Genomic DNA, 13,387 nt, shown 5'->3' with positions numbered 1-13,387 from the left:
TGACATTTTATCGAATTACCCCTTTGAACAGAATTCAATCTTCCCAAAGAAGTCCACTACACTCATTAATCAGGACTGAAATACGATTATCAAAAGAACGGCGTTGTTTTTGGAGTAATAGTCTTTTAAGGGATTGAACTGAAATTTGGTCTTCTTCATCATCATGCCGGCTATATAACGGTGCTTTGTTCTTGCAGAAGTTGTACTAGTCGAAATCTCGAAGATGGCGAGAGGAGTTCGATCATGGCTGGCGATTGCTGCAGTTTATCTTCTTGTTTGCTCGGTCGCGATCTCTTCGCGAGCTGATGAAGCGGTAGAAGAGGTTGCTGAGGAGGTGGATGAGGTTTCTGAGCCGGAAGGACCGTCCTTTGTGCTCACCCTCGACCATTCCAATCTCAAGGAGACAATCGCCAAGCACGACTTCATCGTTGTGGAGTTCTACGCCCCTTGGTTAGAACTGCTTCGCTTTCCCCTTTACTGTTGCCTGCGCCGCTATTGATTTAGGATTTCGTTGTTTCTGCTGAAATTTTCGACAATACCTGGTTTTCTTGGCTTCTCGGCTGCTGAGTCGTGAGTTAACTTTGGCAAAAAAATTTTGTTTTTGATTTCGTGATGTTCTGGTATGCTTACCAGACTTAGATCTGAAATTTGTGAGGTACTGTGTGAATCAGGTTTTGGAAATCACGAAAATTTTGACAATACCTGATTTTCTCGGCTTCTGAATCGTGAGTTGACTTTGGTGATTTTTTTTTTCTAAATTCGTGATGTTCTGGTGTGCTTAGCAGACTTAGATCTGAAATCTATGTGGTAATGTCAAAAAAATTTCTAGGTATTGTCAAAATTTGTGAGGATTTCCTTCTAGCTGCATTAGCCGGCTCGATTGACTGACAATTCTTTCAACTTCACTGCTGCTTTCTTAATTTTTTGTCGTTCGATTTGCCCTAGTTAAGGTTCAAGCATCCCTCTTTCCAAATGCTAATTGTTCTTACTCTCCTGCTGCTCATACTAGGTGTGGACACTGCAAACAACTCGCCCCCGAGGTACTGCGAATTAGAGAAATTATTCCAAGTTTTTAGTCGATCTGATCTGTCTGTTTTGGAATGCAGTATGAGAAGGCTGCGGCTATTCTGAGCGAGCACGATCCTCCGATCGTTCTTGCAAAGGTTGATGCCAGCGACGAGAGCAACAAAGACCTTGCCACCGAATACAACATCGGTGGTTTCCCCACGCTCAAAGTATTCAAGAAAAAGGGAGCCACAGTCTCAGATTACCAAGGCCCCCGCGAAGCCGACGGCATCGTTGAGCATTTGAAGAAACTGATGGGCCCTCCATCAATTGAAATCAAATCTTCTGAAGATGTTACAGCAACCTTCGACGACAAGAAGATTTACATCGTGAGTTGGGAATTTTTTTCCTCTAAATTTCTTGCTCGAATTCATTCTCAAAGAGGGTATTATGAGAATTTCTGGTGCAGATTGGTGTTTTCCCCAAATTTTCGGGTGAGGAATTCGATAGCTTCATCGACGTGGCAGAGAAATCGCGGTCTCAGTACGATTTTGGCCATACCCTTGACGCGAAGAACTTGCCCAAAGGGGAATCTAATGTTAAGGGACCCGTCGTTAGACTCTTTAAGCCCTATGATGAACTCTTTGTTGACACGGAGGTATCCTCTAGTTTACTCTTACTTTTCATTTTATTTATATTAGAAACTCTCACCCAATTCATGAATTTTTTTTCAATTTTGTTTATTTCTTGTGCAGGATTTTAAGACTCTGGAGAAGTTCATTGATGACACCAGTAAGCCTCTGATTACTGTGCTGACCAAAGATCCTGCAACTCACCCTCTGGTCATCAAATACTTCAACCTTGATAATACCAAGGTAATTTTATTTCAAAACAAATTCATGTTTTATCTCCCTCTTGCCAATCTTCGACCAGATTTGATGCAAAGTCGTGATGAAATTATGGGAAAATGCAGGCGTTGCTGTTTGTGAATTTCAGCGCCGAGAATATTGAGGAATACAAGTCTGCGTTTCGCAATGCTGCAGAGATCAGCAAGAAAGGAGAGGTTATCTCTTTGCTTGGCGATCTTGAGGCCAGCGACGGCGCTTTTGAGGTGATTTTAATCTCAAAAACCCCTTGTTTTTTAAATCTTTCTGCTAATCTCTCCGTCATCCAATTATCTAAGACTAAATGAATTTATGAACAGTACTTCGGTCTCTCGCTTGACCTGGCGCCCGTTATCCTTATTAACGCCAAAGATAGAACTAAGTTCTTCAAAGGAAATGTGAAGCCGGATGAGATCGTCCCTTGGGTGGAGGACTATTTGGTAATTTTTTTTTGAAAGAGTATACTTAATGTCGATGGCATTGCTTTATTTACTTTATTGATGAACTCGCATTATTTTAAGAGTGATTTTCGAAGCATGTTCTTCAGGAATCAGTTCATAATAAATCGTGATATTTGAGACGTTAGTTTGTGGGTTTCGAACATAAACGAATGAGCGATTTCTTCAAAAACATTGATATCAGCAGATGTGGGAGTATTCTTTTATCACGCGAATCGGATTCTGATCATGTTTCTGACTTGCTGATGTCTATTCTAGGTCATTGGTCTTTGAATATTCATTGAACTCCATCTTGATCTTCGTTTTCTTTATTTATGAATTTCACGTATTCATACCATCTCAAACGTGGTCATGGTATTTCTAACTTTAAATATGGTTTTCATGTACTCTTTTTCTTCAGAAAATTTTATAACAGCAGAATTGGGATTATGGTCAGGTTCAGGACTAAAAGATAATGTATGTTGATTTGCTGTTGTATCTTTTTGGCCGTTGATCTTAAAAATTCATGGGAGTTTATCGTGATCATCTTTTCCCCTAATTATTAATTAGTATAAGTTGACACCAGTTATAACATATCATGACATTTCAAATGTGAATGAGAGATATTTTTTTAGAATACAGAAGCAGAATTCGGGTAATGTTCAACTTAAGGCCATTGATCTGGAAGATCTATTGAAATGTATCATAATCATCTTTCCCCCTATTTATTCAGTTGATATAAGTTTTTTCGCATTTTTTATAAGGTTCGGCATTGGTCTCTAGATCCTTAATGTTTGTCTGTCTGCAGGCGGGCAATCTTAAGCCGTTCATCAAGTCTGCGCCCATCCCAGAAGTCAATGACGAGCCCGTCAAAGTCGTCGTGACCAACAGCATTCAAGACATTTTCTACAACTCTGGGAAAAACGGTGAGTCCATATTAATAAATTATATTAATTGAGCTAGATTCGTAGCATTAAATTACATTCATGAAAAATAGTATTATATCGATGGAAATTGGAAAGGGGACTAAGTAAATTAGATATGTCAGTGTTTCTTGACATTGACATTATCTAACCTTTTTTGTTTTCGCAACAAAATGCCTTACCTTGGTTTTAGCGTATGCTGGGGAAATTAAATATATATTTCAGTTATGATTCTAGATTTATAATTGTAAATCTTTTTATTAATATTTTTTAAAAATTGGGCAGTTCTGCTTGAGTTTTACGCTCCGTGGTGCGGCCACTGCAAAACCCTGGAACCCATCCTTGCGGAGGCGGCGGTCGCTCTCCAGGACGACACCGATGTGGTGATCGCCAAAATGGTAAATTTTTAAATTTTTTTTTAATTTTTTTCTTTTTTCTTGAACATTAACTTTCTTTACCCTTGTTTTAATGTGTATTTTGTCTCATTCCCTTTTTTCATTTTCTCAACCATCAACCTTCTTTTCTTTTTTAGTTTTTCTTTATTTTCTCTAATTCCCATTCCATTTTTTGACTGTCGACTTTCTGTCTCTTGGTCAACCTCGTTGACCCTTTAAGATTTACCGTTGACTTTCTTCGCCCTCTTTTCCTTCTTGGACACGTCGCTCTGTCGAGTTTAAAGTTTCCCTATTCCGGGTCGAGTTCTAAATTGAAGTTAAATCAAATTTCTTGTTCACCCATCTCCTTTTTGAAAATAATTTCACTGCTCCCGTCAGCAAATTACGCCGTCTCCTTAGCCACGTGTCGGCTTCTGCAGCTTCCACGCGGAAAAAGTCAAAGGTGAGGTTTGCTGATTCGTCTCGGCGTGTGTTGACCAGGACGCCACGGCCAACGACGTGCCGCCGGAGTTCGAGGTGCCCGGGTATCCGACGCTGTACTTCCGGACGGCGAGCGGGAAGGTGATCCCGTACGAGGGCGGGCGGGCCAAGGAGGACATCATTGAATTCATCAACAAGAACAAGGACCCGCAGTCTTCCTCGGCCGCCACCACGGCAACTGCCACGGACGCCGATAAGACAGCGCGTCCAGAACCTACACCCGTAAAAGACGAGCTCTAACTGAAGAGGTAAAAAAATAGACTACCCCTCTCTTTCTCTCTCTAGATATTTATTGGCATGTTTGTTTTCTCTAATGTTTTAATCCCATCTTGCCATTTCTAGAAATTGGGCTCACTGTTTAATATATATTTGTATTTGTGCACATTTCAGTTTGCTAATGTTTCATCCACACTTGCAAATCCTTGAAATTTCACTTTTTTGGCACTCTTTCTCTCTCTAAATATGTTTATGTTTATATTTTTATGCTCTCTCTCTCTCTCTACATTTCTTTCAGCTGAGTTCATCTGGTCATTGTGATATATATATATGTATGTATATGTATTTGTGCACATTTCAGTCTGCTAATGTTTCAGCCACCCTTGCATTTTCTTGAAATTTCACTTTTTTAGCACTCTTTCTCACTCTAAATATGTTTATATTTTTGTACACTTTTCTGGGAATTCTGCGTTTTTATGCTCTCTCTCTCTCTCTACATTTCTTCCAGCTGAGTTCATCTGGTCATTGATATATATATATATATATATGTATGTATTTGTGCACATTTCAATCTGCTAATTTTCCATCCACCTTTGCATTTCCTTGAAATTTCACTTTTTTGGCACTCTTTCTCTCTCTAAATATGTTTATATTTTTGTACTCTTTCTCTCTCTCTCTCTCTACATTTCTTTCAGCTGAGTTCATCTGGTCATATCTCTCTCATATAATGTGTCATTTCCGCATCCTTCTGTCTCTATCTCTCTCTCTCTCTCTCCAATTCTTCTCATCTATGTTTATCTATCTCTCTTTCTATAACTGTGACCATCCCTCTCTCTATACCTTGTGTTCTCCAAGTAGAGGAATATCGTCTACTTGTTATCTCTCTCTCCTCGTTTTCGGGCGCCTCGTTGACGGAGGATGGCGGGTGTTGCAGGATTTGTAATGGAGTCGGTAGGAGACGAGACCGGATGGGCATGATCAAGAGAGAGAAATAAAAGACTGCTTGAGAAGATTCATCTCAAGTGGTCTCCCCCCCCCTCTTTCTTCAACCTTTTTCCTCTTTTGGTTTTTTTTTAAAGCTGCCTCTGCTAGATTATTCTCTTGTTTAACTCCTTTGGGATTAGTAAAGAACTCTCTTGTTATCTCAGCTCTCTCCCTAATTCACTGTATTTCTCTCTCTAATTCTCTCTCCCTAATTCACTGTATTTCTCTCTCTAATTCTCTCTCCCTAATTCACTGTATTTCTCTCTAATTCTCTCTTTCTCCCTAATTGTCTGTATTTCTCTCTCTAATTCTCTCTATTATCTCTCCCTAATTCACTGTGTTTCTCTCTCTGATTCTCTCTAATTCTCTCTTTCTCTCTCTCCCTAGTTCTCTGTATTTCTCTCTCTATTTCTCTCCCCCTTAATCTCTCTCCCTGATTATCTATCTCTCCCTCCCTAATACTCTCTATCGCTCTCGAATTATCTCTCTCTCCCTCTCTAATTCTCTATCTCTCTCTGTCTCTCTGATTCTCTCTCTCTCTCTATCTCTCTCTCCCTCTAAATCTCTCTATCTCTCTGTCTCTCTGATTCTCTCTCTCTATCTCTCTCTCTCCCTCTAAATCTCTCTATCTCTCTCTAATTATGTATTTCTCTCTCTTTCTCTGATTCTCTCTCTCTATCTCTCTCTCCCTCTAAATCTTTCTATCTCTCTCTAATTCTGTATTTCTCTCTCTCTTTCTCTAATTCTCTCTCTCGATCTCTCGCTCTATCTCTCTCTTTTTCAAATTCTCTCTCTCTCTATATCTCTCTCTTTCTCTAATTCTCTATTTCTCTCCAATTCTCTTTATCTCTCTCTATTTATTTCTCTCCAATTCTCTCTTTTTCTCTCTTTAATTCTCTGATTAGCTATTTCCCTCTCTCTTATTCTCTTTTTTTTTCTCTCTCTCTCTCTCTCTAAATCTCTGATTATCTCTCTCTAACTCTCCCTCTCTTACTCTATTTCTCTCCTTCACTTGCTCTTTCTCCATCTCTTTAATTCACCCTCTCTTTCTCTCTCTAATTCTCTCTTTCATTCTCCTCTAATTCTCTCCCTCTCTCTAATTCTCTCTCTAGTTCTCTCTCTCTCTCTAATTCTATCTTTCACACTCCTCTAATTCTCTCCCTCTCTCTAATTCTCTCTTTCACTCTCCTCTAGTTCTCTCCCTCTCTCTTATTCTCTCTCTAGATCTCTCTCTCTAATTCTCCCTCTATTTGTCCCTCTCTAATTCTCCCTCTAATTCTCCTTCTCTCTAATTCTCTCTCTAGTTCTCCCCCTCTAATTCTCCCTCTCTTTCTCTCTCTAATTCTCTCTCTCTCTATCTCTAATTCTCTCTCTCTCTCTCTATCTCTATCTCTTTCTCTCTGATTTTCTTTCTCTCTCTCTGATTTTCTCTTTTTTTTTTTTTTTTTTTTTTTTTTCTCTCTCTCTCTCTCTCTATAATTCTCTCCTCTCTCTCTCTCTGATTTTCTCCTTTTTTTTCTCTCTCTCTCTCTCTATAATTCTCTCCTTCTCTCTCTCTCTCTGATTTTCTCTTCCTCTTTCTCTCTAATTCTCCCTCTCTTTCTTCCTTTAACTCTCTCTCTAATTCTCTCTCTGTTTCTTTGATAAGTTCAAAAATGTGTGTTTATATGTCGTTATTTAAGGGTTTTCTGAACTTAATCAATAAAATTTATTTATCCCTTAGTGCTAAAGTAAGGGGTACAACCCTAGGGAGGAGATCGGGAAATTCAAGACTTCTCTGATTAGGGATTAGCACTCTAGATTTAACAGATATAAAATTTTTACTCAGCTTTAACTGATTGATGATTAGTTAGCACTTCTTGATAATAATTACTAACTAATCCCCTTACTATATTGTTTAATTGTTCAACTGATCTTAGATTTTTAGGATGTGAGTATGATTAAAATCTAGATCAAAAGTTTCTCGTTAATCATGCTTCACTTAACCCAAAGTCTTACCTCAGCTTGAATAATTTTTTTGAATTTTTTAGTGAATTAGACATGATTTGGAGAAGAAAATTGATCTCAATTGTTATTACCAATCTTTTTATAAGGATTTATCCAAATTTCTTATGGACTAGAAACCCTAAGATAATTTTTTCTAGTGTTTTGCATTTTTATTTGATTTATTTCTCACGGATTTAGAATGTTAAGAAGATTTTTTATTATATTTTTGTTTTATCCTCATTAATTTGAAATGGCAGAGATGTCCTCAATTAGCAAATCTTGAATACAATTTGCTACTTTGAGAAATCAGAGACTAAAATGAGTGAATTAACAGTCAAACATCATTCAAAAAATGGTCAATCTAAACTCAAATGGAACTAATTAAATTGAAAATAAGGTTAATTTCAAAACTAAGGGGATTAAAATCTGAATTTAAGGGAAAATGGCGGGCATGAACGAAACTGACGATTCGCTAAAATTGAATGTAAAGTCAAGGGAAAAGTCAAAGAAAAAATAACCTAGAAGTACCAGGGATACTTGGAGAATCAATCTGGGCTGATTCCGCGCAACGAATGCCCCATTTTCCACCGATTTTAGCTTGAATTTGAGGAAGAAATGCAGTGACGGATCTGCAAAATTCCTGTCCAAATAGAGCTCCACATTGCTCCTGGATGATTCTTGAGTCTTCGAGGAGTCTAGGTGTTCTTTCCTCGAGCTTCGAATCAATAACAATCCTTCAATTTTCATTTTCCCCTTTTCATTGTCGCGTAATCGGAAGAACTCGTTCTTCGAATTCGGTTATTAACTTTGTTTGTTTTGCTTTTCACGCAGGGCGTACAGAGCAAGCTGGTTGGTCCACATCGTACGGTGAAGCATCAGGCTTCGTGCGCATGGCGGTGCGTGCATGTGCAACTCACGGAATGCGCTTCGAAGGCTTCATTTCGATCTGTTTTTCTATTGGTACACGTCGCGCGTTGCACGCGACGGAGTTATGTCAACGGTGATTGGTCCACGTCGCGCAGTGTGTGCTGCGCATCGTGATTGACATAGTGCGCGACACGCATCGAAGCCTGGCTCTGGCTTCTGAGTGGTCCACATGCTGCTCGGTGCATTTCCCTGCACATTTAACAAACACTAAGTGCTTAAACCGGCCCAATAAGGGCTGGTTTCAATAAAAAAAGAGTTTTATAAAAAAACACTTAAAATAAATTGTAAACATTGTTTCTTAAGGTATAAAGACTAATTTATTCATTTCTAAAATATGTTTTATTCTTTACTTTCTTTTTATTTATTAAAATAGGTCAATTAAATATTTAATTTCTTTTAAAACTCTTTTTTAAAACCGTTTAAAATGTATCTATTGACCTAATTATTTATCAAACTAATTATTTAACTTCAAATTTAAGGAAATTCTAATTAGGAAATTAGCACTAATTCTTCTTCAAATTTAAACATTAAAAGCCCAAAATGTGAGGAAATTAGCACTTATTTAGCTCCTTTCACTCTCTCTCTCTAATTCTCTTTCAATCTCTCTAAATCTCCCTCTCTCCTAGTTCACTCTCTCTCTCTCATTCTCCCTCTCTCTCTAATTCACTCTTTTACTCACTCTCTCTAATTCTTTTTTCAGTCTCTTTTTATATAGATGTAACTTTTTTTGGCTGCCAGAGTAGCCAAAATGAATGCCAATTAATCATCAAGATCAATGAGAAACACACTGCGTTGATCTAATTTTTATTTGTTTCTTTTTTTCTCTCCCTTTCTCCTGTCTTTGCCAAAGGGAGTAGCTCAGATGAATGCATCTTACTCAAGATCATGAAAAGTACTCTTAAATGTCTCATTTCTCTCTTCTTTTTTGCTGTCTTAGAATCTCACATGAACCCCAATTAATTCTCAAGATCAATAAAAAACACACTATCCTGATCTTATATTTCTTTATTTCTTTTCTTCTTCCCCTCTCTCTATCTCCTATTTCATCCAAAAAGAGAGTATCTCAGATGGATGCTTCTTTCTCAATATCATGAAATCTCCTCTTTCTGCTTATGGATGTAGTTCAAGATCTTTAAAGATTGCTTCTGATGTGTCATATCTCTCTCGTTTTCCTAAGACAACAGTTCAGATGAATGCTTCTTATTAGAGATAATTAAGAAATACATGGATGTCTCAACTCTCTTTATCTATTTATCCCTATTTCTTTTCCTAGGTGAGTTGATGAGATGAGTGGTTCTTGCTCCTTAAGAGTCCTTAAAAATCACACGCTTTGATTACTCAATACTCTCTCTCACTCTCTCTCCTACTTTCTCACTCCCAGAGATAGAATTATATGTTAGAGAGACATAGATAGCGAGATGGCATTTTCATGAGAGAGATGAACACCATGTATGATTATTGACGATTCTAAGTTTTTACTCATTTACATATATTTCAACAAAATCTAGGTTAGTTCTTCCACAGCAAAATTCAAGAGGCTTGGTTTCACAAAATTGTTGCAATCCTCATGTAGTTAAAAAGATGAAAATATGACTCACTATCACTACCATATGCTAAATTCAACTAAGGATCAACATTTATGATATGATCAGTCAAATGAAAATTGCATATAATTAAGAAACATAAACAAAATGGGAGAATCAGGAAGATGTCCTTTCTAGCCACCAGTAACATAATATATCATATTTTTCTGAAGTTTGTGTTTTCATTGAATAATGTGAATAATTAGGGAAAACGAACACCAATACATTTAATCGCATGTGATGTCATTCAGTTGTTATCATCCAAGTTAACATTGAATGTGGTAGGTGTCATAGGGCTGCTCTTCATTGTGATACAAGCCATAATGACTTAACATTTTTTCCCTCTCATTTTTCTTACCTTTGTTTATTTTCACATAAATAATTGGACAATATACTTGATAATAATTTAACCAATGAAAAATATAAACCCATAAGATCCACTCTTTTGGGAAATACCACTCATTTCTTAAAGGAAGGGTTCAATTACCCATACATGATTCCTTTCATTTGATCTTTTTTCAGTTTTCTTTCTATCTGAGGATAATATATTTACTTTTCTCGCTTTTCCATTTTAGTTTATAATATATTTATAATTGGAATAATGGAATCCCAATAAAGACGCTACTAGTTTACATATATTGGATATGGGTGATAAAGGTGAGTATTTTACATTTTTTTTAATTATGTTTAATATTGACCATGATTCTTCAAAACTATAAATTTGAATCCATTGGTTATCTGCTGCTCCACTTCCTCAATAAATCACATCTAATCATATAATATCTCCACTTAGTAGATAGACTTATATCTATAGTCTACACTTATTAGGAGCCAAACATCCTCCCTTGCTTTAATTATCTTTAGCATAAGTAAACTACTAATCATTTATTCTGGTTTTTCTCATCGTATGACATTATCTTAAATTCTGTTGTCAGTAGCCTATGGAGTGTAACAGGAGGAGGAAACCTAGTATATCAGGCCTTATAAAGATATCTTGTGAAATGAAAGATGTGTGTATTCATTTCAACATATAATTGTAAATTGTGTTCAAATTTCCTAATTTACCTATCAATGAACACTTTATATGCATACTGGATCTTAAAGAATCGTTGAACTCTAAGTGGAAAATAATTTTACATTTTACTCTATATTTTTTTCCTTATATCCTTTGGTCTTGACTTTGAAGGAAATATATGTGGCCGACAAACCAATCACACTTTCCATATCTCATTCCATGTTCATTAATTGAACAGATTCATTACAGTGCATGTGTGATGCTTGTAATGAAGTCCATGAATACATGATTGGACTTAGTGAATTATGATGGAATCATTATAGAGAAGATCGGTAATCTTTAAGCATGTGTTTGTAATATTCCTATTCGAAGGATACTCGAGAAGGACATTGAAGTATCCAGATAGAATAACACTATCCAGCCTCACACATATGACGAGTATGGGCATTCTCATAGCCATTAATGTGAAGTCACGGTTCGTAAGTGGTCCTTAGACCTGAGACACCAAAGACGTCTTGTGGACGGATATTTGTACTTTAAATAGGACCTACAAGTCTCTAATCATGTCATTTTAAACAGTCTTAGTTCGGGTGCATCAACAAGTTCACAAAGATGACTGAGTGGTCAAGATGGGATCGGCCACCCTCAGAATGAGAGGAGACAACTCAAAGAAGACGACACAATGAAGTACTTGGCTAAGGCAGAGAAATATTTAAAAAGAGTTATTTGATGATTTTTGAACGCATCAGCTCTAACTCAGATGATCGATTAGGGTTTGACAATTTATCATACCCTAAATCATCCTTGGAGCATCAAATGAATAAGGGATTATATGTACACCGTAAACTGATGACAAATAGGTTCTATGAGTGAGTCGATACACACTCCTTTGTATCTTCTGCATCACGTGTAGCTTGGCACGCCACAGGTTGGAGACTCAAATGATTGATTTGGTTAAATCGATATGAAATGAATTAATGTAGATGATGACATAGTTAAATAATTTGGAATGTTAATAAATGTTGTTGGGCCGCTAGAGTTAACTAGACTAATACATAGGCCTAGAGGGTCACAGGAAAATGGTATTTTAGACGTTGGAAGATATACTTAAGTTTTCGGGGTTTTTATGAAAAATACACGCTTAGTATAAATAGGGGAAGGCCTTGAACAAAATTCGCCTAGACTTGAATTGTTCAGGGGCCTTCCCCTTCTTCTACCTTTTCCCCATGGCTCCTCTCCATTCAAAATGTAATCAAGATGATGTAACCATGGTGACGAGGGTTGAATGGAGCTTTTCAACATGAAGGAGATTTTACATGTCGAGGACATCATGGATACTTCTAGATGCTGCGCACATGAGAATCTTCATGCAGCTCATTCGAAGACCGAAGGAATCATAGATGCCATCCATGCTAGGGTGATTTGTTTCATGGTTTTGTTTGATGCCATTACGATTCATTAAAGTCTTTTGCTACAAATCATTTTGAGTTGTTCGTCTATATCAAGGCCTTACGAACCCAGAAAAAAATTCACTACAACGAGCAAGAGATAAAGTTTTGCTTATGAAAAATTTGCATTCTGTTTTTAAGATCTTGTTAACCATGATCATTATTATGAAATCAATTGGAATCCACTTGGGATAATTCTTTTCGTCTTTTGGTGTAGGTTTTGTGAAACCAAAATAAAAAAGACTTCCTCCTATAGTACACGCTATCAATGATATTCAAAATATAAAAAATATATTTTACATAAAAAAATTTATATATCTACATATGTGCATGATTCAATAACTGACAGAAATAAAGACAATCATCAATCAAGTGTGCGGTTAATAATGTATTTGACAAGGTTGAATCCTATAGATTATTTAGATCAATTTTTATTTTTGATCCCAAAAAAGTTGTTCTCGTTGAGAATCATAGAATTTATAATCCCGGCATCTGGTTCTTGGATTGAGAAGACAAGTCAATTATAATCTGAGAAGGCAAATAGATTAATCAAATTTTCATTACAGAAAAAAACGTGAATGAGAAAACTAGAGGGAAGAGTGACAACATAAAGCGGATGTAAAATTAAAGGAAATTTTATTGTAATACATTTCAGTTTGACAAGATTATCCATGGAATATATGTTACAATTTGATTAATATATTTGATACATAATTATTAATTATATTTTTGTATCACTACTCCTATGAATGCTTGAATACAAAAATATGGGTACAGACTTGAGTCTTTCCTGTAAGGCCTTGGGGAAACTTTTAAGGGGGGCTTTAAGGGCTCACTTGTAGGAGCCTGCGATTTAATCATCTGTGGAAGACTTTGGGAGTTGAGGAAATGAGGGATTCACCTAAATATTTATGTTATTGTTACCCTTTTCCACTCCCTATTTCCAAGTTTTTTTCTTGTGGGTACCTTGCAGAAACTCTTGTTAGGGTTTTCAAAGCATTGAGCTGGATACTCACAGGAAAACTACAAGGACTAGCCTTTCTCACACATATCTCTCTTTATTTAGATAAGAAACACATATCTCACTTAGTTTCACATCTTAAA

The 13,387-nt window shown here is 36.7% G+C and overlaps 1 protein-coding gene across 1 annotated transcript; it reads left to right on the top strand.

Moving 5' to 3' along the window:
- Positions 1-196: 196 nt before the first annotated feature.
- LOC144710736 (protein disulfide-isomerase-like) lies at positions 197-5,487 on the top strand. Its single transcript, XM_078584577.1, has 11 exons — positions 197-450; positions 1,010-1,040; positions 1,107-1,394; positions 1,475-1,663; positions 1,761-1,880; positions 1,979-2,116; positions 2,210-2,329; positions 3,135-3,252; positions 3,535-3,647; positions 4,125-4,372; positions 5,275-5,487. The coding sequence occupies exons 1-10, from the start codon at positions 224-226 to the stop codon at positions 4,362-4,364; spliced, it is 1,584 nt and encodes a 527-aa protein (XP_078440703.1). The 5' UTR covers positions 197-223; the 3' UTR covers positions 4,365-4,372; positions 5,275-5,487.
- The last annotated feature ends 7,900 nt before the right edge of the window (positions 5,488-13,387 follow it).

This window comes from Wolffia australiana, chromosome 12 (assembly GCF_029677425.1).
Source record: "Wolffia australiana isolate 7733 chromosome 12, ASM2967742v1".
Classification (NCBI taxonomy): domain Eukaryota; kingdom Viridiplantae; phylum Streptophyta; class Magnoliopsida; order Alismatales; family Araceae; genus Wolffia; species Wolffia australiana.
Note: the sequence above shows the minus strand (reverse complement) of the source record. Positions and strands in the feature narration are given on the sequence as shown.

Coding starts and splice junctions, on each gene's coding strand:
- LOC144710736 (XM_078584577.1), top strand. CDS start 224: ATGGCGAGAGGAGTTCGATCATGGCTGGCGATTGCTGCAGTTTATCTT. Junction 1,041..1,106: donor GCAAACAACTCGCCCCCGAG/GTACTGCGAATT, acceptor TTTGGAATGCAG/TATGAGAAGGCTGCGGCTAT. Junction 3,648..4,124: donor ATGTGGTGATCGCCAAAATG/GTAAATTTTTAA, acceptor TGTGTTGACCAG/GACGCCACGGCCAACGACGT.